General features: G+C 41.8%; 1 protein-coding gene across 1 annotated transcript; it reads left to right on the plus strand.

The window, feature by feature from the left end:
- Nucleotides 1–221: 221 nt before the first annotated feature.
- sec62 (SEC62 homolog, preprotein translocation factor) lies at nt 222–27,997 on the plus strand. Its single transcript, XM_039003676.1, has 8 exons — nt 222–281; nt 7,541–7,649; nt 16,090–16,195; nt 16,460–16,661; nt 16,784–16,879; nt 19,110–19,170; nt 19,346–19,465; nt 24,649–27,997. Exons 1-8 carry the CDS (start codon nt 246–248, stop codon nt 25,185–25,187), a joined length of 1,269 nt encoding a protein of 422 aa, XP_038859604.1. The 5' UTR covers nt 222–245; the 3' UTR covers nt 25,188–27,997.

Below are 27,997 nucleotides of genomic sequence, written 5' to 3' on the forward strand. Positions count from 1 at the left end.
TGGATTATTCATTTTAACATTATAGGCAAGGAGAATATTGAGTGACTTTCTGGTAGTCAGTATGAGTATTTTTATCCACATATTTTTTTTAATCTTTTGTGATCTTTTATTTTTATCCCGCACAGTAGGTGGCAGCAATACAACTTTTGGATGTAGTCCGCCGTAAAACCCTAACGAAGATAATTTTTGCTATCGCGATACTACCCGTACGTGAACACACGTCAGACGAGCAGTGTTGGAGGATCATGGCGGAGCGCAGGAGGCATAAGAAACGGATCCAGGTAAAATCTTTTTAACGCTAACTGGAAGAAGATAATATTTGGTTTGATATATTACAGAGTTGAAAACCGTTCTCATTTTGGACATGGCAATATGTTTTATATGAAGATAATCTTGCTGGTTTTATATGAAGATAATCTTGCTGGTGAATCGATGCAGTTGATTGGCGAAAAGCTGCAACTAGCAGGTAGCTAGCTAACGTTAGCTTGCTAGCCACCGAAATATTTTATTTTGAAGGAAGTAATGTTCTATGTAGACCGTTATCTGTAACCCGAATATTTCACTGTGTCGGGGTATCACAGAAACCAGGGGTGTAGTATTCGGTTTCCGTTGCAAAACGTTTTGAACAGAACGGAAACCGTTTATTCCAAACGAAAACGAGTTTATTGGGCAAATACAGGTATGTCCCCTCCGTTACGTTTACTCTGTATGCTTCCGTTTTTCAACGGAAAACGACTAATGAATACACCTCATGTATTGAACGCTAGCGCAAAACACTTAAGCTACTTTTTAACAGCTTTTAGCGAAACTCGGTGTCTTACTAGCTACCATCACCAATGACAGTAGTTAGCTAACTTAAAGCAGGCAAAGTTGCGGTTGTAACCAAATGTGCAGGCGTGTTTGAGTGTTTTGGTATGCATAAATACTGTTTAGCAAGCCAAATGTAAATGATGTACCAGTACATCCTCATTCATTGATGTTTGATGGCTGCACGAAAATAGTAAATTTCTTATTTTCCAATCGATGACGTAACTTAACTAAACGTAGATAGTATCAGGATTTACCAGCAAGGCTTGACAAGTGTACTGTTGGGTGTGAGTCCGTCTCAATTTTGTTTGAGACAAACTCATAACACGCTTCAACGCGACAAACCTGATGATGACGATAAAATACCTCACTGTAGTGCTAAGATTACAAGCAATTAGGCCTTCTGGTGGTCATTGTCAGATAATGAAACCGGTTGACATGCATCAACAACAGCTGAAACAGACAGCTTGGCTGGTAGTCGTAAAATTTCATAAAATTGCAGACCCATATCTCATTTATGGCAGTTTTTGCCTGAAAGAACAGCTCATGTCATTATTATGCAACAGCTAGAATTCTATCTATTCCTTTACCTCCCTTTTGCGTGCTCTCTCACTCATGGTGGTGTAATAATATTCAGGAATAACTGCTTGCAATGTTGCTTTACCACGATGAGTGAAGTGAACTTAAAGCGAGCATAGCCAAAACAAACACACACAGTGATTTATTACACATACAGTGAACAAAAGCTGCATGGGGCTCTAATAACACGTATTAAATAATGTTATTAAAATAAATTGACTCAGTCGCAAAAGTATACCTGGATGCACATGTATGAACTTTGAAACATGGCTTCCTTTGTTTGGGCTAATGGCTATTCTAATCTGGCTTCTATCTGATTATCCTCACATGATTGTTCAGATTTTGACCTTTATTTATGTGGTCTGATAGACTTTTGTTTGGCTAGCTAGCATGCAGATTACTGGGACTTGGCCAAGACGTTGGCTATGGTTGGGCGGTATCCAGATTTTCATATTTCGTCGTACCGTTTCTGTACCATACCGAGGTGTATAGTATTACTGAATATGGACACAAGCGGAGCTATAAAAATAACGAATATATATATTAGTACCGATCAAAAGTTTGGACACACTTACTCATTCAAGGGTTTTGCTTTATTTTTACTATTTTCTACATTGTAGAATAATAGTGAAGACACCAAATCTATGAAATAACACATGGAATCATGTAGTAACCAAAAAAGTGTTAAACAAATCAAAATATATTTTACATTTGAGATTCTTCAAAGTAGCCACCCTTTGCCTTTATGACAGCTTTGCACACTCTCGGCAATCTCTCAACCAGCTTCACCTGGAATGATTTTCCATCAGTCTTGAAGGAGTTCCCACATATGCTGAGCACTTGTTGGCTGCTTTTGGAAAATAAACACGAGCAATGGACCAAGAAACACGAGCAATGGACATTAGACTGGTGGAAATTGGTCCTTTGGTCTGATGAGTACACATTTTAGATTTTTGGTTCCAACCGCTGTGTCTTTGTGAGATGCAGAGTAGGTGAACGGATGATCTCTGCATGTGTGGTTCCCACCGTGAAGCATGGTGGTTTGGGGGTGCTTTGCTGGTGAAACTGTCAGTGATTTATTTAGAATGAAAGGCACACTTAACCATCATTGCTGCCACAGATCAAAATATAGTTAGCATGTGGTGTGACCAAAGCCACATTTCTGCATCATGTGTGAGTGCAGATATTAGCATATTGTAATTACCATAGTATACAGACAAACAGAATAAAGATGACAATTCAAACTATACAGGAGCTTCGGCCTACACTCGGCCTGGTGTAGCCGAGCCGTGGCCTGGTGTAGCCAATACGCCATCCCATCTGGTTTGCGCTTATTGGGACTATCATTTGTTTTTCAAAAGGACAATGACCCAACACACCTCCAGGCAGTGTAAGGGCTATTTTACCAAGAAGGAGAGTGATGGAGTGCTGCATCAGATCACCTGGCCTCCACAATCACCTGACCTCAACCCAATTGAGATGGTTTAGGATGAGTTGATCCTCAGAGTGTAGGAAAAGCAGCCAACAAGTGTTCAGCATATGTGGGAACTCCTTCAAGACTGTTGGAAAATCATTCCTCATGAAGCTGGATGAGAGAATGCAAAGAGTGTGCAAAGCTGTCATAAAGGCAAAGGATGGCTACTTTGACGAATCGCATCAACTATATTTTGATTTGTTTAACACTTTTTTGGTTACTACATGATTCCAAATGTGTTATTTCAAAGTTTTGATGTCCTCACTATTATTCTACAATGTAGAAAATAGTAAAAAATTATGAAAATCCCTTGAATGAGTAGGTGTGTCCAAACTTTTGACTGGTACTGTATATAAATCAATATTTTAGTTAATTTAGTTAACAGGGAACTTGATACAGGAGGGGATTGAATGTCTCTGCTGTAACCAAGAAGCTTGATCTTGACATCTAGCCACTTAGCTAGCAAGTTGGCATATAATTTTTTTGACACATCTTAGATTTCTTGTAGTTATACTTAATTTATATTTATAAGCAGTGGTGTAGCACACACCTCCGCAGGCCCTGCGGGGTATGCAGTATAAAAGGTATATTGCCAAAGCCTTAACGTGGGCAGCTTAGTGGGGACTAAGTGGGCCCAGGGGGCTCTGGTGTTCTCCTGTATTGGGTTATGTTTAGTTAAGACTAGTGAGACAAACTTTATACAGGAGCTGCTATTTGTTGGAAGTAATGGTGGATTTACGTGAGCAAAATATGTCTAGTGAGATATCTCAACATCAAATTTGCTAGTTTTCTGTTTACACTAGGCTTGGATGTGGTGTGACCAAAGCCACATTCCTGCATCATGTGTGAGTGCAGATATTAGCATATTGTAATTACCATAGTATACAGACAAACAGAATAAAGATGGCAATTCAAACTATACAGGAGCTTCGGCCTACACTCGGCCTGGTGTAGCCGAGCCGGGGCCTGGTATTGCTAACTGGCAAACTTGAAGCATGCAGTGGGCCTTGGGGAAGGTTTGGCCACTGGTAAGGGATGGGTTGGTCGCTTGGTTAGCCTGGGTTGGAGTCTGGATGGTTTGGGTGGAGGCCTGGATGGCTTGAGTTCAGGTGGAGGTCAGGGTGGAGAAATGGGTGGCTGCTTGGTAGGCCGCCTTGGAAAGTCGGTTGTCTGGCTACCCTTCCCCCATTTGCGTTACCATGAAAAATTGTGCAGAGAACCTGGTAAGGGATGGGTGGGAGGTAACACAAGTTGAGAGGAGGGTAGCCTTTTGACCTTTAATTTAGAAACGGTCTGTTGGTCTTTTGTAGGCTTCAAATTGTGGTATGGATGTAGATGGTTTCTTACTATTAAACAATATAGAATAAATACACAGGGGATACAAACTTGTCACTTTGCCGATATTCTCAGTTTTGATCTCAAAATAGGTCATCCATGTGAATCTTGTAGATCCCCCTGGGAGAATCTGTTGCATACTCCTTGCGTCGCCTCTTTTCGCCTCCTTCTCAAAACCCATTGGAGGAGAAGGTCAGAGGGGCGGGGGGGGGCCTCTGGCTTTCTCATCCAATAGGTTTTGAGAAGGAGAAATTTTCCCGCTGTGTGATCACTAACGTTACCTTCTCTGGGGGCTGTGTCATCACTCACTGCACTTAACAAACTTTGTTCCTGACTAGGAAATTTGGAATGCAACTCGGTAAGCATCCTGTGGTCGAAATAATGCTGCAGTTTATTGTTAAGAAGTGAATTATAGTTGCATGTACAGTACCTGTCAAGTTTGGACACCTACTCATTCCAGGGTTTTTCTTTATTTTTACCATTCTACATTGTGGAAAAATAGTGAAGACATCAAAACAAAAATAACACACGGAATCAAATCAAAATATATTTTAGATTCTTGAAAGTATCCACACTTTGCCTTTATGACAGCTTTGTACACTCTTGGCATTCACTCAACCAGTTTCATGAGGTAATCAACTGGAAGTCTTTTCCTACAGTCTTGAAGGAGTTCCCACATATGCTGAGCACTTGTTGGCTGCTTTATCTTCACTCTGCGGTCCAACTCATCCCAAACCATCTCAATTGGGTTGAGGTCGGGTGATTGTGGAGGCAAGGTCATCTGATGCATCTGATGTCCTGTTGAAAAACAAATGATAGTCCAACTAAGCGCAAACCCGATGAGATGGCGTATCGCTGCAGAAAGCTGTGGTAGCCATACTGGTTAAGTTGCCTTGAATTCTAAATAAATCGCAGATAGTGTCACCAGTAAAGCACCATCACACCACCACCTCCCATGCTTCACAGTGGGAACCACAGATGCGGAGATCTGTTCACCTACTCTGCGTCTCACCATGGCAGCGGTTGGAACCAAAAATCTAAAATTCGGACTCATCAGACCAAAGGACAGATTTCCACCAGTCTAATGTCCATTGCGCATGTTTCATGGCCCAAGCAAGGCTGCTCTTATTGGTTTCCTTTAGTAGTGGTTTCTTTGCAGGAATTCCACCATGGAGGCCTGATTCACACAGTCTCATCTGAACAGTTGATGTTGAGATGTCTGTTACTTGAACTCTGAAGCATTTATTTGGGCTGCAATCTGAGGTGCAGTTAACTCTAATTAACTTATTCTCAGCAGCAGAGGTAACTCTGGGTCTTCCTTTCCTGTGGCGGTCCTCTTGAGAGACAGTTTCATCATAGAACTTGATGTCTTAAAGTAATGATGGACTGTTATTTCTCTTTCCTTATTTGTGCTGTTCTTTCCATAATATGAACTTGGTCTTTTACCAAATAGGGCTATCTTCTGTATACCACCCCTACCTTGTCACAACACAACTGATTGGCTCAAATTTATTCAGAAGGAAAGACATTCCACAAATTAACTTTTTGACAAGGCACACCTGTTAATTGAAATGCATTCCAGGTGACTACCTCATGAAGCTGGTTGAGAAAAAGGCCACGAGTGTGCAAAGCTGTCATCAAGGCAAAGGGTGGCTACTTTGGAGAATCTGAAATCTAAAATATAATTTGATTTGTTTCGTTTTTTGGTTACTACATGATTCTGTATGTGTTATTTCATTGTTTTGATGTCTTCACTATTATTCTACAATGTAGAAAATAGTAAAATAAAGGCAGAACCCTGGAATGAGTAGGTGTTTCAATAGCGCAAATTATTACACACACAATGTGTGTTAGTTGGCAATCTAACACTACCACCCCCAAATGGATAAGTGTGTAAGTTTCTCATATCGAAATGAATGACTGAGCACAGAATGCATTCTTACGAGTCCTAAAAATAGAATATCAGACCAAGTCCAGAGCGTGATGTCATATCGGAATGAGTTCTTCATCCAATATCACGCTTTCCCAAACCAGCCGTTATCCTAATCAGCTGCTTCTCTCCGTCCGTCTGCATCTCCATCAGTTTTAAAATGTTATTTTGCCGCGATGGCGAGCTGAGGTGTGCAGACAGTGATGGGGTTCCTGTTTCTGTCAAGCCTATGTTTGTTATACTCTGAATGTATTTGCATATATGCAAACATTAACAAAGTGGTGGAACAGGGCTGTAACCACAAACGTACCATGTGTAGGCCTACCTGCACTCACCTGCGCTGTCTAGACTGCCTCATTAATTACGGTTGTCACATTCTGTTGCATAATTCAACGTGTGTCAATAGCAGGATACCTGTGATATCACGATACTACTCACTTTTTGGACCCCTCGCCAGCTTGCATATAACTCCAACCTAAGATTGTCTATAATGTTGACTAGATAGACACGGGACTGCTCTAACAATGGAAATACATGTCCTCAAAGATGGAAAGCAGGTGGGAAGGGTCAAGATCAGGTTGGACCATTCTAGCCAATGAAAGGGCATATACTCGTGTGAACAGGCCATAGGGATAGAGAACGCATATTATAGCGTCTGTGACAGCATTAGCAGCGCCATTGAGGCTATCTCCATTTTAAAGTAGTATATTTTCTTCTTCATTGGCTGATCGCTCCCAGCTCCTAGGAATACTTACTTTAAAATGGTGGAAGCCCTAAATGGCAATGTCCACGCTAAAACGGGTTATATCCATCTCTATTACAACAGACAACTCCGATATGAAGACCTTTTTTTTTCTTTCAAAGTTCCCGAAATGCCACGTGCGTTTTACTTATCACTACATTCGTAACAACCTAACCATTACGAAGCTTCTATTAGATTAAATAAGCCTCACGTTGCAAATTAGCAATTACATTTTTTGTTGACCAAATTCGACACTCATTGACCTCCATTAAAAAAAGATCCTCACTTCGTGGGCCTATTTTCGTGAACCGATTTTGGGATGAGTAAAACCTCTCGCTTCACCTCTTCCTTGTTTGTTCCACACATGAGGATAATACAAAGAAGGAATCAACTGATTAGGGTGCAGGTGAGTCCAGTTAAGGTGTGCTGGGGAAGGAACTCCCACCCCTGCAGGAACCTGGACATTTATGTAACTGCTACTGGGTTGCGTGTGAGGAAGTGAGTGGGAGTTTTCTACAACTTGACCTAAACCCCACCCCTGCCCTGGGTTAACTGGCCGATCTGCTTCACTGGTCTGATATAGAAGTTATTTACAATGCTCTGTAGAAGTAGAGAAAGGATAACATTTAGCCCTACTTTATTTTGTGCCTTCCTCACGTGTGTGTGTGTGTAGGAGGTGAGCGAGCCCACCAAGGAGGAGAAGGCAGTGGCCAAGTTCCTCCGTTTCAACTGCCCCACCAAATCCACTAACATGATGGGCCATCGGGTGGACTACTTCATCGGTCAGTAAATATGTTTCCGTAAGCTTTTCTTTGGTCGACATTTAGGAAGTTAGCATAGAAAATGGATGCGACTATTGCCTGCTAGGTTGCGTTTCCATGTAACGATCTTGTCGATTTAAAAACAGCTGGACGTAATGCCGTCACAATTGAACACCTAGTGTCGCGAAAACCTAGTGTTGAATAACAAAGTAGTGGCTGAAGTGTTTCCATTACCCATTTAGGCAAATTGCACTTTAATAAATTGGCGACAGCCTGTAATGCCCTCCCACCTATCTGTTTCATGTCTCAGGTATATCCCACGAAAACCAGCATGTATAGAATACAATAGACTAATATTTGCCTTAAGGTTACCATGGCGATCTTGGGCACAGGGACTATGTGGTCTGCTTTAAACATTTAGGTATTGCAGAGAGCGGTTGAAAATGTTGGAGGGCTTAGCGGGTTTTCTTAATGTCTTAGCCAACTTCTGTCTTTCAGTTTGGGCTACACAATAGACTCTCACGAACACGTACGTGTCGGTTGTTTTGCTCTAGGGAGCCCACAGGTCTCACAAGACTCGTCTGAAGGTCTCCCCGGTATCAGTTGAAAAAGTTACTAGAGGTACAGTGCATTCAGAAAGTATTCAGACCCCTTCAATTTTTTTCACATTTTGTAACATTACAGCCGTATTCTAAAATAGATTAAAATAAAAAATAATACGTCCTCATCAATCTACACACAATACCCTATAATGAAAAAGCAAAAACGTGTTTTTAGAAAATGTTGCAAATGTATTAAAAATAAACTGATACCTAAATAAGGTAAGTATTCAGACCCTTTGCTATGAGACTCTAAATTGAGCTCGGGCGCATCCAGTTTCCATTGATCATCCTTGATGTTTTTACAACTTGATTGGAGTCCACCTGTGGTAAATTCAATTGATTGGACATGATTTGGAAAGGTGCACACCTGTCTATATAAGGTCCCGCATTTGACAGTGCATGTCAGAGCAAAGACCAGGTCGAACAATTGTCGGTAGACCTCAGAGACAGGATTGTGTTCATGCCAGGGTACCAAAAAATGTCTACAGCATTGAAGGTCCCCAAGAACACAGTGGCCTCCTTCCTTCTTAAATGGAAGAAGGAAGGAGTGGCCAAACTGTGGCCAAACTTTTTCCAACTCTTCCTAGAGCTGGCAGCCCAGCCAAACTGAGAGATTAGGGGAGAAGTGCCTTGGTCAGAGAGCACTCCACTAATCAGGCCTTTATGGTAGAGTAGCCAGACGGAAGCCACTCCTCAGTAAAAAGCCGATGACCGCCCGCTTGGAGTTTGCCAAAAGGCACCTAAAGGACTCTGACCGTGAGAAACAAGATTCTCTGCTCTGATGAAACCAAGATTGAGCTCTTTGGCCTGAATGCCAAGCTTCATGTCTGGAGGAAACCAGGCACCGCTCATCACCTGGCCAATACCATCCCTACGGTGAAGCATGGTGGTGGCAGCATCATGCTGTGGGGGTGTTTTTCAGCGGCAGGGACTGGGAGACTAGTCAGGATCGAAGCAAAGTACAGAGATCCTTGATGAAAACCTGCTTCAGAGCGCTCAGGACCTCAGACTCGGGACCTGAAAATAGCTGTGCAGTGACGGTCCCCATCCAACCTGACAGAGCTTGAGAGGATCTTCAGAGAAGAATGGGAGAAACTCCCCAAATACAGGTGTGCCAAGCTTGTAGCGCCATACCCAAGAAGACTCGAGGCTGTTATCTAATGTGTTTCTAATAAATTAGCAAAACATTCTAAAAACCTGTTTTTGCTTTGTCATTATGGGGTATTGTGTGTAGATTCTTGAGGGCGGAAAACAATGTAATCCATTTTAGAATAAGGCTGTAATGTAAGAAAATGTAGAAAAAAGTAAAAGGGTCTGAATACTTTCCGAATGCATTGTTATATTTTATATGACCTGCATGAGTTTTTGTTAACTAGTGAATAGTAGCCTACAGAAAAGTCCAATCAATCAAATGTATTTATAAAGCCCTTCTTACATCAGCTGATATCACAAAGTGCTGTACAGAAACCCAGGCTAAAACCCCAAACAGCAAGCAATGCAGGTGTAGAAGCATGGTGGCTAGGAAAAACTCCCTAGAAAGGCTGGAACCTAGGAAGAAACCCAGAGAGGAACCAGGCTATGAGGGGTGGGGCAGGCCTCTTCTGGCTGTGCCGGGTGGAGATTATAACAGAACATGGCCAAGATGTTCAAATGTTCATAAATGACCAGCAGGGTCAAATAATAATAATCACAGTGGTTGTAGAGGGTGCAATAGGTCAGCACCTCAGGAGTAAATGTCAGTCTGCTTTTCATAGCCGATCATTGAGAGTATCTCTACCGCTCCTGCTGTCTCTAGAGAATTGAAAACAGCAGGTCTGGGACAGGTAGCATGACCGGTGAACAGGTCAGGGTTCCATAGCCACAGGCAGGACAGTTGAAACTGGAGCAGCAGCACGACCAGGTGGACTGGGGACAGCAAGGCCAGGTAGTCCTGAGGCATGGTCCTAGGGCTCAGGTCCTCCGAGAGGGATAATTAGAGAGATCATACTTAAATTCACACAGGACACCGGTTAAGACAGGATAAATACTCCAGATATAACAGACTGACCCTAGCCCCCCGACACAAGCTATTGCAGCATTAATACTGGAGGCTGAGACAGGAGGGGTCGGGAGACACTGTGGCCCTGTCTGACGATACCCACGGACAGGGACAAACAGGCAGGATATAAGTGTTTAAATAATTTATAACTTTTTAACAATTTCTGCTAGTTAGTTTTTCCTACCATGTGGGTTTTAGCTTGCTTGAGCCTGCTAACTGAGGAGTATTAATTCACCTGTTTCCATACATGTTTAATTTTAAAACATTTATCTTCTTTAGGAGTTGTTTATCTAACTGCTTAACTATTGATCTTTACATGTAATTATTTTTTTATGCATCAAAGATGCAGAATCATCTGGCCAAGTGCATAAAGTTCCCTCAGCGCTCACAACAAGCAACCTCTGACAAAAGTCCCTCTACTTCTATTCGAGGTGAAAATGATGAATCAGACACCTTATCGATAGCAACAGCTCATGATCCTCCTGGAATCAGTGGAGGAACGTAGTCAGAGAAATGCTGATTAATGTCTTGCTCGAGCTGTGTATGCAACTGGTTCACCTCTGCTCACAAGCAATGTGTATTGGAAGATATTTCTGAATGTTCTTCGCCCAGCATACACCCCTCCAACCAGACATGCTTTATCTACACATTTGCTGGATGCAGAGTTCAACAGAGTTCAAGTGAAGGTCAAGCAAATCATAGAGAAAGCAGACTGTATTGCAATCATCTCTGATGGGTGGTCAAATGTTTGTGGGCAAGGAATAATTAACTACATCTCCATCGCTCAACCAGTATTCTACAAGAGCACAGACAACGGACAACAGACACACTGGTCTCTACATTGCAGATGTGTTGAAGGCAGTCGTCAATGACCTTGGCCCACAGAAGGTATTTGCACTGGTGACAGACAATGCTGCGAACATGAAGGCTGCTTGGTCTAAAGTGGAGGAATCCTACCCTCACATCACACTCATTAGCTGTGCTGCTCATGCGTTGAATCTGCTCCTCAAGGACATCATGGCACTGAAAACAATGGATACACTCTACAAGAGAGCGAAGGAAATGGTTAGGTATGTGAAGTGTCATCAAGTTATAGCAGCAATCTACCTCACCAAGCAGAGTGAGAAGAATAAGAGCACCACCTTGAAGCTGCCCAGCAACACCCGTTGGGGTGTTGGTGTCATCATGTTTGACAGTCTCCTGGAGGGTAAGGAGTCTCCACGAAATGGCCATATCACAGTCTGCCGATATGGACAGCCCCATCAAGAGGATCCTCCTGGATGATGTATTTTGGGAGAGAGTGGTAAGCAGCCTAAAACTCCTGAAACCAATAGCAGTAGCCATTGCACGGATTGAGACAATGGCATCCTGTCTGATGTTCAGACTCTGCTTGTAAGAGAATGTAAGAGAATAAATTTGTACTGTCATGCCCACTTCACTGTTGCTCCAGTTCTGAAATGTATCAAAAAGCATGAAAAGTTCTGCCTGAAGCCCTTGCATGCCGCAGCGTACATGTTGGACACCAAGTATGCTGGCAAGAGCATCCTGTCTGGTGCAGAGATCGACAAGGCCTATGGTGTCATCACTACCGTATCTCGCCACCTTGGCCTGGATGAGGGCAAGGTTCTTGGCAGTCTGGCGAAGGACACTTCCAAGCAAGGCTTTGGGATGGAGATGCAATATGGCAGCCGCCTCAGAGCGCAACTGGTCCTTGTTTGGGAACACACACACCAAAGCATGCAACAGGCTGACCAATACAAGGGTTGAAAAATTGGTGGCCATCCGGGCAAATTTGGGTTTTTTTGAGCCTGACAACGAGTCATCCTCAACAGGGTTGGAAAGTGACAGTGAAGATGAGGCCTCAGAGTCTGATGTTCAAGAGGTGGACATTGAGGAGGTCTAGGGAGAAGACATGGAAGAGTGAGAGGAAGACAACCAAAGCTTTAGTTTCCAGACTATCATTTTACAGATGATAGTCTGTTTTTGGGGAGATGTGATGGGATCATTGGTGATCATTCAATATTCCCTTTTGTTGTTTAGTGAAATCATCCCATGTGAAGTCAAGTAATTTAATTCGTAACTAAATTGTTAAAAAATAAATAAAAAAAATTGTATTGGAAGGATTTAATCATTTGCAATTGTCTACTCATATGGTTTCTGTCTCCATATGATATGGTAAATATATTCAATTAAAAAAAACATCATTTAAATGATATTAATTGCATATATTCCCGTTAATTCCCATATAGTGCCGCTAAAGTTTCCACCAGAATATTCCCCAAAATGTACAACCCTAGTGTCCACATACTTTTGGTCAGTCTGTTTCCTCCTAATTAAGGAGGCATGATCTATTTCTATAAAAGAAGCCTACATTTAAATCTCATCATAACTAGCTAATTCATTTTTTTTTTAACATCAAATTATTGTAAATTCAAAAGCCCAGATATGTGTAGGCGGAACCTGCTCTATGAAAGAACCATCCAATGCATAAATGGGTAAGCCATCTGAAATATTTCTACAATAATTAGAAAACAGCATACATTTATTCCCCCCCCACATTTAAGTACTAATTTTTAAATTCACAAGGGCTTTCTGCAGGGTGCCAAAATTGGTAGGGGCAATAGCGTAGATAAATGTAATCTATATATAGATGAACGTTACACGTTTTGCAGATAGACCAATATTATTTATATAGATAAGAAAGAGGGCAGGTCCCAAAATCGACTCCTGCGGGACCACCTTTAGTAATATCGAGGTGACTTGACACCATCAGAAAGCTCACATTGTGTCCTGTCTGACAGATGGCTCCCAAACCACTTGCAAGACACCTGGTCGAGGCCCATTTCATACAACCTTTGAATGAGTAGGGAATGGTTGACAGTGTTGAAAGCATTGGATAGGTCTATAAATATGGCAACATAGTGATTCTTATGATCTAAGCAATTGAATGTCATTTAAGACTGACATGGTGCTATGTCCAGTTCTAAAACCAGACTGGTACACATTAAGAATATAATTTGAAGTTAAAAAGTTCTTAGCTGAGAGTTTGCAAGTGATTCCAATATTTTTGCAAGATAGTTTAGAAATTGGGTGGTAGTTGTCTAGGTCAGAAGCCTCTCAACCTTTTGTAAAAAGGGAGGACATGTACCCCCTTCCAGATATTATGGATTGCACCAGAAGCAATTGTTAAATAAAGAATGCTGGTCAAAGGTTCTACAGTGAGCGGGGATTGGGGGAGAAAGCTGCAGTAGAAAGCGGTAAAGCGAATCAACTCCAGTGGATATCTTTTGATACATTTTTTACAAGGCACTTTACATCATTGACACAAAATGGTTCAAATGGAAAAAAGAGTGCCTTGAAGTACATCAGTCTCTGCTGTCTGTTTAGAGATTAATAAAGGACTCCTTCTAGTGGAACTTGTGCTATTTTCAGAAACCATTATTTAAAATATCTATTTGAATCTCATCTCAGCCAGCTGAGGCAAAATGGTTAAATATAGCACCACAAATGTGGTCTATTTTGTCTGTTATGGGACCAGAGGCTGTCTTAACCTGCTGGGGCAATTTGGGGGGGAGATTTCAGCCCCTCATATACACAATTCAAGAAGTATGTTCACTTTGCTATTCTAACCAGAGTAAGACGTCTATTTCTTGAATATCTGAGGGACTGCCTTTGAGGTAGAATGTCAATTTAGCCTTAGCCCAAGCTAAGTTTCTTTCATGAAATCTTTCAGATCATTCATGTGTGAACCAAGGGTTATAGCTGTCTTTTACCCTTAATCTCTTATATGGGGCATGCTTATCTGCATCAGAGTTAAACAGAGAGGTAAAACATGTAAGGACCTAATCCGAATCGGAGATAGAGGACAACACACCCTCCCAACCAGGTCATACAGGAAATGCTGGTCATTGAAATGTCTCTTTGTAATAATGCATGGACACGATTTAGATAGCTTAGTATCTTTAATTCAGGCAATGGGACAATGGTCACTGAGCTCGTTAGCAAAGACTCCATTGGCTGTATACTTTTATAAGGGGTGTTTGTCAGAATGATATCCAAAAGAGTAGATTTTTCATGGCGTTTTTAAGTTGGGGCGTGTTGGTTTAGTTATCAGTTGAGTTAATTTAGCTCAGTGCAAATGTATTTCAGTCTGTCTGATACTGGCATCAACTAATCCAGGTTAAGATCACCCAATGTTAATAATTCAGATTCACCGTAGTTAGACAGCAAGTCAGACAATTTGCTAAGGTCTATTGGGAAGGGCGATAAATTCCCACTGATGTTAGTTGGGCATTATTACCCAGGCCCACATTTAGGACAAGATATTCAAAAAGTTTGTAGACTGAGGTGGATATACACACAGCAACATGCAAGTTGTTCTTTATGAATATGGTGACACCCACACACACATCTGTCAGATCTATAAAAATTGTATCCATTCAGAGACACATCAGTGTCTGGCACAGACTTTAACCAAGTTTCAGTAATTATCTAAATGTCTGTGTTAGTTTGAAAAGCCAGAATTACAATAAGATATATTTTCAAAATCAAACTTGACATTGACATGAATCAGTTCATGGCCTCAGCTGTGGGATTTCAGACCAGACAGTCTCCAACACAAACATGCTGTGATCAGTAGGTAACCCTCTACACTGAGTGTACAAAACATTAGGAACACCTGCTCTTTCCATGACAGATTGAACAGGTGAATCCAGGAGACAGCTATGATCCCTTATTGATAAATCCACTTCAGTCAGTGTAGATGAAGGGGGGGAGGCAGGTTAAAGAAGGTTTTTTTAAGCCTTGAGACATGGATTGTGTGTGTGCCATTCAGAGGGTGAATGGACAAGACAAAAGATTTAAGTGCCTTTTTGAACAGGGTCTGGTAGGAGGTACCAAGCGCACCGGTTTGAGAGTCAAGAACTGCACCCCTGCTGGGCTTTTCACACTTAACAGTTTCTCCTGTTTATCACAAACGGTCCACCACCCAAAGGACATTTCAGCCAACTTCACACAACTGTGGGAAGCATCGGCGTCAACATGGGCCAGCATCCCTGTGGAAGGCTTTTGACACCTTGTAGTCTATGCGCCAATGAATTGAGGCTGTTCTGAGAGCAAAAGGGGGTGCAACTCAATGTTCGTATGGTGTTCCTAATGTTTTGTACATTCAAGCCATGGGGTTGGCTTGAAATGGTATAGATACAAGATTGCTTAGAACTGTGCCATTTGGTCTGTCTCAAATGAAGATGTGGATTAATACGAGATTCAAAGAGGGTTACTTGTTTCGGCCAAAGAATGACATCCTATCAAGTTTTTAGTACCTTTTCAATGTTAGCCCCATAGCAGAGCTGCTGCTCTCAACAGTGTCAGTAAATGTTGTTTGCCCAGTTGTGGGTTAAATGTCTGTGTGAGCTTCTGTGTCTGTTGTGGAGAGTAGCTTTTGTACACATCATATCCCCAGGGGCCAGGATTTCAGAACGTTCACCCAGAACAAAATAATTGTTTTAAGTGAGCCTATGCCCCCCCTTGCTTTTGGATGAGTCTTGATGACAAAACTAGACCAAAGCTCTATATACCACATCACATGCTACAACCAAGATATTGTCTATGATCCCACAACAATTGTTTGGAATATTTCATCACTGTCTCTTTATAAACAGGATTGAGACAACAAAGGATACTTTTGATCTGGATTGAGCCTTCTGATAACTGGTCCCACACATCAGCTGTTGACATGGCATGATAGGCATTGAGTTTCAACACTCAGTATCTCCATGTCTTGTCTGTATGTTTGAACATGTTGCCGGTTTCCCCATGTCAGCCTCCAAGGCAGTAGACTGTCTGCTGGACTCCAAGTGGGCCAAGGCCAAGAAGGGAGAGGAGGCTGTGTTCACCACCAGAGACTCTGTGGTGGACTACTGCAATAGGTGGGACCCACCTACCTTCAACTACATACCACACTAGACTAACTACCATCACTACCACTGTATACTAGACTAACTAATATCACTACCACGCTACACCACACTTACTACCACATTGACTATACACTTGACTATTTACCGTTACCTACCACCCTACACTGACTTCACGAACACTGCACTAGCTAACTACAACTTTACACTAGACTAACTACCACCCTACACACGAGAGTAACTATCTACCACACGGTTTCTGCTTTCCTTGTTCAGGCTACTGAAGAAGCAGTTCTTCCACCGCGCACTGAAAGTCATGAAGAAGAAGCCAGAGAAGGACATCAAGAAAGATAAGGAGAAAGAGAAAGAAAAGGAGAAGGCTAAGGGCGACAGCGGCAAGGAGGAGGAGAAGAAGGGGAAGAAAGAGAAGAAGGATTCCAAGGATGCCGAGGCTTCAGATGCAAAGAAGGAGAAGAGTGTGAGTAAATTCGGTGAATACGTGGGCCATAAGCATGTTGTAGTAGACCACTGAAGCAGTCTCGTCGTAGACATGGATCAGTCATATTTCTGGGTCTGATCTTGCTGTGTCTTTTTGTTCAGGATGATAGCCCCGGAATGCCAAAGAAGAAAAAAGATGCCAAGAAGAAGTTCAAACTGGAGCCTCATGAGGACCAGCTCTTCCTGGATGGGAATGAGGTGAGTTGGAACACAGGGTAACTTCGGATAACAGGTAGGGAAATATGAACGCGAGAATTTCTGGGAAAGTGAGCATGTCTCAGTTGACATGTAGATGAGAACGTCTTTAGCCAGAGGTATTTGTAATATCCGCTTTGAAGGAAAGGGAAAGGGGGATACCTAGTCAGTTGACCAACAATGTATTCAACTGAAATGTGTCTTCTGCATTTAACCCAACCCCTCTGAATCAGAGAAAGTGTACAGTTTGAGCGTTTTCGTATGTACAGTTTAGTCAGAAGTTTACATACATCTTAGCCAAATACATTTAAACTCAGTTTTTCACCATTCCTGATATTTAATCCGAGTAAAAATTCCCTGTCTTAGATCAGTTAGGATCACCACCTTATTTTAAGAATGTGAAATGTCAGAATAATAGTAGACAGTGATTTATTTCAGCTTGTATTTCTTTCATCACATTCCCAGTGGGTCAGAAGTTTACATACTCTCAATTAGTATTTGGTAGCATTGACTTTAAATTGTTTAACTTGGGTCAAATGTTTTAGGTAGCCTTCCACAAGCCTCCCACAATAAGTTGGGTAAATTTTGGCCCATTCCTCCTGACAGAGCTGGTGTAACTGAGTCAGGTTTGTAGGCCTCCTTGCTCGCACACGCTTTTTCAGTTCTGCCCACAAATTTCCTATGGGATTGAGGTCAGGACTTTGTGATGGCCACTCCGATACCTTGACTTTGTTGTCCTTAAGCCATTTTGCCACAACTTTGGAAGTATGCTTGGTGTCATTGTCCATTTGGAAGACCCATTTGCGACCAAGCTTTAACTTCCTGCCTGATGTCTTGAGATGTTGATTCAATATATCCACATCATTTTCCTTCCTCATGAGGCCATCTATTTTGTGAAGTGCACCAGTCCCTCCTGCAGCAAAGCACCCCCACAACATGATGCTGCCACCCCCGTGCTTCACGGTTGGGATGATGTTCTTCGGCTTGCAAGCCGCCCCCCTTTTCCTCCAAACATAACAATGTTCATTATGGCCAAAAAGTTATATTTTTGTTTCATCAGACCAGAGAACATTTCTCCAAAAAGTACAAGATTTGTCCCCATGTGCAGTTTCAAACCGTAGTCTGGCTTTTTTTATGGCGGTTTTGGCGCAGTGGCTTCTTCCTTGCTGAGCGGCCTTTCAGGTTATGTCGATATAGGACTTGTTTTACTGTGGATATAGATACTTTGGACCTGTTTCCTCCAGCATCTTCACAAGGTCCTTTGCTGTTGTTCTGGGATTGATTTGCACTTTTCGCACCAAAGGACGTTCATCTCCAGGAGACATAACGCTTCTCCTTCCTGAGCGGTATGACGGTTGCGTGGTCCCATCGTGTTTATACTTGCGTACTATTGTTTGTACAGATGAACGTGGTACCTTCAGGCGTTTGGAAATCGCTCCCAAGGATGAACCAGACTTGTGGAGGTCTACAATGTTTTTTTTCTGAAGTCTTGGCTGATTTCTTTTGATTTTCCCATGATGTCAAGCAAAGAGGCACTGTGTTTGAAGGTAGGCCTTGAAATACATCCACATGTACACCTCCAATTGACTCAAATGATGTCAATTAGCCTATCAGAAGCTTCTAAAGCCATGACATCATTTTCTGGAATTTTCCAAGCTGTTTAAAGGCACAGTCAACTTAATGTATGTAAACTTCTGACCCACTGGAATTGTAATACAGTGAATTATAAGTGAAATAATCTGTTGTTAATCAATTGTTGGAAAAATGACTTGTCATGCACAAGGTAGATGTCCTAAACGACTTGCCAAAACTATAGTTTGTTAACAATAAATTTGTGGAGTGGTTGAAAAACGAGTTTTAATGACTCCAACCTAAGTGTATGTAAACTTCCGACTTCAACTGTACATGAATTCAGCACTTTGGTGTTCGTGTTTCCATGTGGCATTTGAGAGAATTCCAAGAAAAAAGGTTATTTCACAAAATAACTGTTTGAGGGTGCACTTTACGAGACACATTCTCCATGACGTTTCATGATAAGACCCAAATTCTTTGTGACGTCAGTTTGCTAGGCTAGCTTGTTATCATATGATGGCAGATGGTTCAATGTGACATGCACTGACTACACCATGTAATATCTGAAACCGGTGAATCGTGGCAAATTCAGATTTTTTCCCTCCCAAATAAACAAATATTTAAGGTGAAATGTAAAATTGACGTTTACTCCACTTCCCAGGTGTTTGTTTGGATCTATGATCCAGTCCATTTTAAAACCTTTGCCATGGGACTGATTCTGGGTGAGTGGCATTGTAGTGTTAATTACCTAGAACGTTACATTTTGTTGAAATTTTTAAACTACCTGATTAAACTGTCATTCACACAAATGACTGAAAACCGACTGAATTGGTAAAGAAGAGAATACCAATGGTTATTTTCCACTGTACTAAGGCGTGTCTGTCTCTGTGTTTCTAGTAATTGCAGTGATTGCGGCCACTCTTTTCCCACTGTGGCCGGCTGAGATGCGTGTGGGTGTGTACTACCTGAGCGTGGCAGCAGGCTGTTTCGTGGCCAGTATACTGCTGTTAGCTGTTGGTAAGTGACAAAGAAAACACCCCTTTTTTGGGGGGGGGTTGTGCATCAGCAGTTTCTCTTATGTCAGTCACTCAATTAACCCATTTCAGCAGCAAAAAAACAATTTTGGATTAGTATTCACAGAATTCTCCAGTGTAAAAAATGTGAGTAAATTGTAGAGATACAACCCATGACTGTATTTGTTAGTGAAAGAGACATGGTTGTTGCATTCATACATTTATTGTGTCCTATGGACTTCACCAAGTGAGACCCGAAGTGAATGTTATCATACATTTACATTTGAACATATCATACGCATTTCATAAGGCCTTATTTTGAGGGCCTAGTTTTACCCTAATTAACTCGCCTGAAACTCATGCAATTCACTTTGAACCAAAACCACACCCATCATATTTCCCAGCAAGCTCTATTGCAGTTAGATTTTTTTTTATTGTTTCAATATCCGTTTGTGTTGACTGATTTAATTCATTAATCGTGTGCTACTCAAATATAAGGACCGAGTGTCTGCGGGTTTTCATTCCAGCCTTGATTGAACCACATTCCGCTTAAGCCCCCCAAAAGGTTAAGGCAGACTCTGACTGCACGAGTCAATGAGCCCCCACCCCCATCAACGTTGCCCATCCCTGCTCTAGACACTTGTGTACAACCTGAAAAGATTGGGTAGTTTCAATCAATATGGTACTTCCAACATGTTCTCCTAATATGCTAGGTAGAATATATCACAATATTGCTAATACACCTATCCAACCCTTACATGAAATTCCAATAAAACGTTTGTTTTGGGCCCCGTGTGGCTCAGTTGGTAGAGCATGGCGCTTGCAACGCCAGGGTTGTGGGTTAGATTCCCACGGGGGGCCAGTACAAAAAAAAAAGTATGAATGTATGTACTTGTAAGTCGCTCTGGATAAGAGCGTCTGCTAAATGACTTAAATGTAAATGTAAATGTTTTGTTCTTTACCCTTTTAATAGTTGATCTGGGCCCAATGGAACTTAGTGGAGCTGACACCGTTTTAAGTTCTTTACAGAACTGTTTCTCCCAATACTTTGGTTATTGGGAGTCAACACAATCATATGCATTAACACTATATTGTATCTACAGCGCCTTCAGAAAGTATTCATACCCCTTTACATTTTGTTGTGACAACATAAATTCAAAATAGATTCAATTTGATGTCTCGCCCATTACACAAAGTACCCCATAATGACAAAATGAAAACATGTTTTTAGATTTTTTTTGTAAATGTATTGAAAATGAAATGCCTCATTTACATAAGTCTTCACACCCCTGAGTCAATACGTGTTACAATCACCTTTGGCAGTGATTACAGCTGTGAGTCTTTCTGGGTAAGTCTCGAGGAGCTTTGCAGACTTGGATTGTAAAATATTTGCCCATTTATTCTTTTCAACATTCTTCAAGCTCTGTCAAATTGGTTGTTGATTGATCATCGTAAGACAACCATTTTCAGGTTTTGCCGTAGATTTAAGTCAAAACTGTAACTCGGACACTCTGGAATATTCATTGTCTTCTTGGTAAGCAACTCCAGTGTAGATTTGGCCTTGTGTTTTAGGTTATTGTCCTGCTGAAATGTGAATTCATCTCCCAATGTCTGATGGAAAGCCGACTGAACCAGGTTTTCCTCTAGGATTTTGCCTGTGCTTAGCTCTATTCCGTTTCTTTTTTCATCCTGAAACTCCCCAGTCCGTAACGATTACAAGCATACTCATAACATGATGCAGCCACCGCTATGCTTGAAAATATGGAGAGTGGTACTCAGTATTGTGTTGTATTGGATTTGCCCCAAGCATAACACTTTGTATTCAGGACAAAAAGTGAATTGCTTTGCCACATTTTTTGCAGTATTACTTTAGTGCCTTGTTGCATTCAGGATGCATGTTTTAGGAATAGTTTTATTCTGTACAGGCTTCCTTTCAATTAGGTTAGTATTGTGGAGTGAACTACAATGTTGTTGATCCATCCTCAGTTTTCTTCTATCTCAGCCATTTAACTCTGTAACTGTTTTAAAGTCACCATTGGCCTCAGCGTGAAATCCCTGAGTGGTTTTCTTCCTCTCTGGCAAATGAGTTCGGAAGGACGCCAGTATCTTTGTAGTGACTGGGTGTATTGATACAAAGTGTAATTAATAACTTCACCATACTCAAAGGGGTGTTCATTGTCTGCTTTTTTATTTGTACCCATCTATCAATAGGTGCCCTTCTTTGCAAGGCATTAGAAAACCTCCCTGGTCTTTGTGGTTGAATCTGTGTTTGAAATTCACTGCTCGACTGAGGGACCTTACAGATAATTGTACTGGATGTGTGGGGTACAGAGATGAGGTCATTCAAAAATTATGTTAAAGCCTGTTACTGAGTGAGTCCATGCAACTTATTATGTGATTTGTTCAGCAAATGTTTATTCTTGAAGTTGTTAGGCTTGCCATAACGAAGGGGATGAATACTTATACTCATTTTCATTTGTAATTCATTTAGGAAAAACATAATTCCACTTTGACATTATCGCTATTTAATCCATTTTAAATTCAGGCTGTAACAACAATGTGAAACACATCAAAGGGTGTGAATACTTTCTGAAGGCACTGTATTTGCACTAACTGGTGTGATATAGAGATATATATATATATATATATATATATAGATATATAGATATATATATATATACACTACTGTTCAAAAGTTTGGGGTCACTTAGAAATGTCCTTGTTTTTGAAAGAAAAGCACGTTTTTATTGTCCCTTAAATAACATCAACTTGATCAGAAATAAAGTGTAGACATTGTTAATGTTGTAAATGACTATTGTAGCTGGAAAGGGCAGATTTTTTAAGTGGAATATCTACATAGGCATACAGAGGCCCATTTCCAGTAACCATCACTCCTGTGTTCCAATGGCCCACAGCGTTATATGAGATCTTCAGTTTCTTTTTTCTTTTACCTTTACCTTTAACTAGGCAATTCAGTTAAGAACAAATTCTAATTTTCTAGGAACAGTGGGTTAACTCCCTTGTTCAGGGGCAGAAAGACAGATTTTTCCTTGTCAGCTCGGGGATTCGATCTTGCAACCTCTCAGTTACTAGTCCAACGCTCTAACCACTAGGCTACCTGCCGCCCCATTTCTCGCAATAGCCTTAATTTCTCAGAACCAGAATAGACTGACGAGTTTCAGAAGAAAGTTCTTTGTTTCTAGCCATTTTGAGCCTGTAATCGAACCCACAGATGCTGATGCTCCAGATACTCAACTAGTCTGAAGAAGGCCAGTTGTATTGCTTCCTTAATTGGGACAACAGTTTTCAGCTGTGCGAACATAATTGCAAAAGGGTTTTCTAATGATAAATTAGCCTTTTAAATTGATTAACTTGGATTAGCTAACACAACATGCCATTGGAACACAGGAGTGATGGTTGTGATAATGGGCCTCTACGGCTATGTAGATATTTAATTAAAAATCATCCATTTCCAGCAACAATAGTCATTTACGACATTAACAATGTCTACACTGTATTTCTGATCAATTTAATGGACCAAAAAAATTGCTTTTCTTTCAAAAACAAGGACGTTTCTAAGTGACCCCAAACTTTTGAATAGTAGTGTACACACAAAAGTATGTGGACACCCCTTGACAGGTGTAAAATCGAGCACACAGCCATGCAATATCTATAGACAAACATTGACAGTAAAATGGCCTTACTGAAGGGCCCAGTGACTTTCAACGTGGCACCGTCATAGGATGCCACCTTTCCAACAAGTCAGTTCGTCAAGTTTCTGCCCTGCTAGAGCTGCCCTTGTCAACTGTAAGTGCTGTTATTGTTAAGTGGAAATGTCTAGGAGCAACAACGGCTCAGCTGTGAAGTGGTAGGCCACACAAGCTCACAGAAAGGGAACGCTGAGTCCTGTAGTGCGTAAAAATAGTTTGTCCTCGGTTGCAACACTCACTACCGAGTTCCATAATTCCTCTGGAAGCAACGTCGGCACAAAAACTGTTAGTTGCGAGCTTCATGAAATTGATTTTTATGGCCGCACACAAGCCTGAGATCACAATGCCAAGCGTTGGCTGTAGGGGTGTAAAGCTCGCCGCCTTTGGACTCTGGAGCAGTGGCAACGCGTTCCCTGGAGTGCTGAATCACGCTTCACCATCTGTCAGTCCAACGGACGAATCTAGATTTTGCGGATGCCAGGAGAACGTTACCGGCCTCAATGCATAGTGCCAACTGTAAAGTTTGGTGGAGGATGAATAATGGTCCGGGGGTGTTTTTCATGGTTCGGGCTTGGCCCCTTAGTTCCAGTGAAGGGAAATCTTGACGCTAAAGCATACAATGACATTCTAGACGATTCCAACTTTGTGGCTACCGTTTGGGGAAGGCCTTTCCTGTGTCAGCATGACAATGCCCCTGTGCACAAAGTGAGGTTCATACAGAAATGGTTTGTTGAGATCTGTGTGGAAGAACTTGACTGGCCCGCTCAGAGCCCTAACCTCAACCCTATGGAACACATTTGGGATGAATTGGATGGCTGACTGCAAAACAGGCATAATCGCCCAACAAGAGTGGATGCTGTTATAGCAGCAAAGAGGGGACCAACTCCATATTAATGCCCATGGTTTTGGAATGAGATGTTCGACGAGTAGGTGTCCACATACTTTTGGTAATGTGGTGTATATTATCACCCATATTGCTGCAAATATTGAGGCGGCTTATTCTCCTGCTTACCCTATAATAATGCACTAAATTGTAGATTTGGCAAGTCATTGCGCATGTTACACATTATATACACACACACATATCGTTCTTGATTCTGTTTAGCGGAGGTCTTCTGTGAACAAAGGCAAATTATCTCACGTCTCGCTTAGCTATTGTACGAGTGGTCTGAGGCAGTCGGTAAATAACGAGCGTTTTAAGTGCAACTTCAGTAACACTGATTTTGGGGAACAGCTCAGAGATTTATCGATGCGGCTACTAAGGTTCTTGCAATGAAGTTAGCCCTAAAGATGCTTTTGGGAAACGTAGCCCTGGTAAGTTTACCACTTGTTTACCCTAGTCAAAACTGGTAACAATGCACCAAAGTTGATGTCATAGGACTTCATTACCTCCCCTCAGAACCAATGATGTTACTTCCAGGCTCTTACCTTAACATTACAATGCCATTTGACATTGTTTTTGTTTGTCTCCCATCAGCTCGTTGCATCCTGTTCCTGATCATCTGGCTGGTGACGGGCGGTCGCCACCACTTCTGGTTCCTGCCCAACCTGACTGCCGACGTGGGCTTCATCGACTCCTTCCGCCCGCTCTACACGCACGAGTACAAGGGCCCACGGGGCTGCAGCAAGAAGAGCCCGGACAAGACAGAAGGCAAGACCACCGATGCAGACGCAGCCAAGGCCCAGAAGTCGGACAGCGAGGAGAAGGGTGATGGTGGGGAGGAAGAGGAGGAAGGAGAGGTGGAGCGAGAAGAGGGTGAGGGCACAGCGCCGAAAGGGACGGAAGAAAGCGAGGTGACTGAGGCGGCGGGGACGTTGACGAGCGCCGCCGAGCGCCACTCGGACACGGACAGCGACCGCCGGGAGGACGAGGGCTCGCAGCACAGCAACGGAAACGACTTTGAGATGATCACCCGCGAAGAGCTGGAGCAGCACACGGAAGGGGAAGGAGAGGGGGAAAGAGGAGTGGAGGAAAAGGGAGACGGTGAGGCAAAGCCCTTGTCTGTTCAAACATAAACATTATCACTACCACCACCTTCTCCTCCTCTGAAGGATCTCCTCCAGGTCCTCTCTCAACCTCGCTGAGGAGACACCTCCCCATCTTGTCTGCTCCGATCTTCCACTAACTATACTGTACCACGTCTGTCTTGGTATTGACACCGGTGAAACGAAGCAAACGGCTATGACAATGGAAAAGAGAAGAGAGAAGAAAAAAAACGCCTTATTGTGGTTCTGAAATGATTTCAACTGAGAAATGCAAACTAACTTAACAGACGTGCTTGTCTGAGGAAGTTGTCACGATAGTTCTCCCGATGTTTTCCCAATTTTTTTGGTACTTACGTTATGACTTTATCCCATATCATCCTAGTTCAGAAAGACTCATCTGCTCTACATGTTATGTGTACAATGGTCACTTGTATGTCTTGTTTTTGTACGTGAGGCAAAGTTTAGTCCATCTCCACAGATGAGGGAATTATAGAACTATGGCATCCTTGTTTTGCCAGGAGAAATACTGCCATCTTCTCTACCTGTCCCTCAAATCCTGACTGTGGTCTTATGAAAGATGTGTGATTGGCACAATCAAAGTTAAGTTAAGCCCAGTGTTGTGTCCAGGAGGCACGTTTTCCCTACTCAAACCAACCCTTTCCTTTGGACCATTGTCACACAACTGGGCCAAGTGTCCTGTACTAGCAGTGGCCCTCCTGTACACGGTTCAGCTCTTTTATTTGGACTAAAGCCAGAATCTGATCTCTCATAGGCAGCCATCACGTTACAATTGACCAACCGCTGGCTGCGCCAATATAACTAATCTGGATGGACCAGAATCTGTAGTTTCTCCCCCAGCCTAGTTTTTTTTGGCATTACTTTCTATTTTCAATGAGAAATGCTTGTTTGTATGGTTGATAATGATCGTGGTGCAGTTCTGCAGTTCTGCACACACACAAAATCAGAGTTTCGCAAGAGTCATGTCCATTACATAAGAGTAGTGTCCATGAGCAGTGGGACTCGTTTTAAGTGTAAAACTGATCATCTAAAATATTCCTTACTAGAATAACTTTTATTTGAGGCCACACATATGCAGACAGCAAAGATAGAATTGAAAAACGGTTTGAGGTTCGTATGCACCATTTTAGAATGAGGCGTCAAGATGAAATAGTGCCAAACACGTAAGTTGTTGTTACAATGCATGCAGTTTTCATACGAGAAGACATGTCAAAAGTGTCAGCAAGGGATTCTGGTACAATTATTCATTTTTGTAACTAGTGTCAGATTCCAAACCTTTTGAACGTCAGTTCAACTCGGATGCCCATCCTTTCATGATTTGCGTTTGTTGCGTTGCCTTCATTGGTATTCTAGTCAAGCTAACAGACGACGATGAAGACCCCTGTGAATGCATGGAGACTCCATTTGAAACCAAATGGGGTCGTGGTCCAATTCTCCTCAATTGTTGCATTATGTGGGCTGTGGTCCAAGACTGTCCATTCGTAAGGTCACATTTTTTACTCATAGTGAGGATAAAATAGATAAATGTATCATTTATATAATGATATCTATTGATATATCAAATGTGTGTGTGTGTGTGTGTGTGTGTGTGTGTGTGTGTGTGTATATATATATATATATATATACACACACACACACAAACTTAGTCTGAGAGATTATGAACCTACTTTGTTCAACCTGAACAGAAACCTTTTTGTTTAGGTTTTTGGTATCAAGACTTCTTTTCATAATTTATTTGTATTTTTATTAAACCTTTTTTGCTATAATTTTGACCTCCAATAGGCATATTGTCAAGAGTGTACTGTACTCAATTGGGTACTTTCAAACACTAGAAATGTGGGTTATGTTATGTGTGGATCAGATGGGCTACCTAATTTTGTTTTATTTTATATTGATCGATTTTACACTGTCATTTCTTTGAATGTGTGAAGAGTAATGTAGCTAGTTTGTCCATTTGTCTACTTACTGTAAGTCACGTAAGAATAGTGAATGATGAAATAGTGGTTGAGAAACTCATTGGCAGTGGCTTGCATAACATTTATATTGCTGTTCCACACAAAATGCTCTGGGTGGAAAGTTCTCCCCACAGTGGAATGGTAGAGCAGAACTTGTGAGAGCAAGGGGGGAAAAAGTCACTCGATGGCTTTGATATCACGCACCCTACACAGATCGACCCAATGTAGTCGACTGAGGAGTATCTTCGAGACACTCATATCACACTATTTTGTAGTGCCGGCTTGTTCCTGGTACCATGCTGGAAGTGTAACCAGACCGGCGGCAGTACATCTCTGTTCAGGCTCACTAGTGTGAAAAGGGGTACAAGTACTCAGTCTTGCTTTCCTGTTCGAAGAGCATGTTAACCTCCGATTTTTAGGCCTCCAACTGGTTTCTTCATCGACGTGTTTCCCTGAACTCTTCTCAACAGCGTGAAGCTCTTCTACAGGACACGTATACTACTAACAACTGCACATCGTGTAGCTTTTTGTCTTTTTCTAAGTATTTTTGTTTTAATTGCTTTTCTGTTTCCTGATGTCTTCTGGAAAGCAAGGTGCCAGTAGCTGTATTATGAATTTTGGCTTTTTCATGAAAATCTCGAATTGTTCTTTTGAGTGTTCTTCGTGCACAGTCTGTTGTATATTGTAGTATTAAACTATGCTGCTTTTCCCCATCAAAATACATGTTCTATCTGGTCAAAATGTCTTTAGTCATGTAGTTGTTCATATTTGGATCAATATCAGAGAGACTGTCTCTTGCAATATTTGGAATATAATTGAATTGTATATCTGTATCTTATCATTGCAATAAATATAGAACGCAATTGA

Source organism: Salvelinus namaycush, chromosome 11, assembly GCF_016432855.1.
Source record: "Salvelinus namaycush isolate Seneca chromosome 11, SaNama_1.0, whole genome shotgun sequence".
Taxonomy (NCBI): Eukaryota; Metazoa; Chordata; class Actinopteri; order Salmoniformes; family Salmonidae; genus Salvelinus; species Salvelinus namaycush.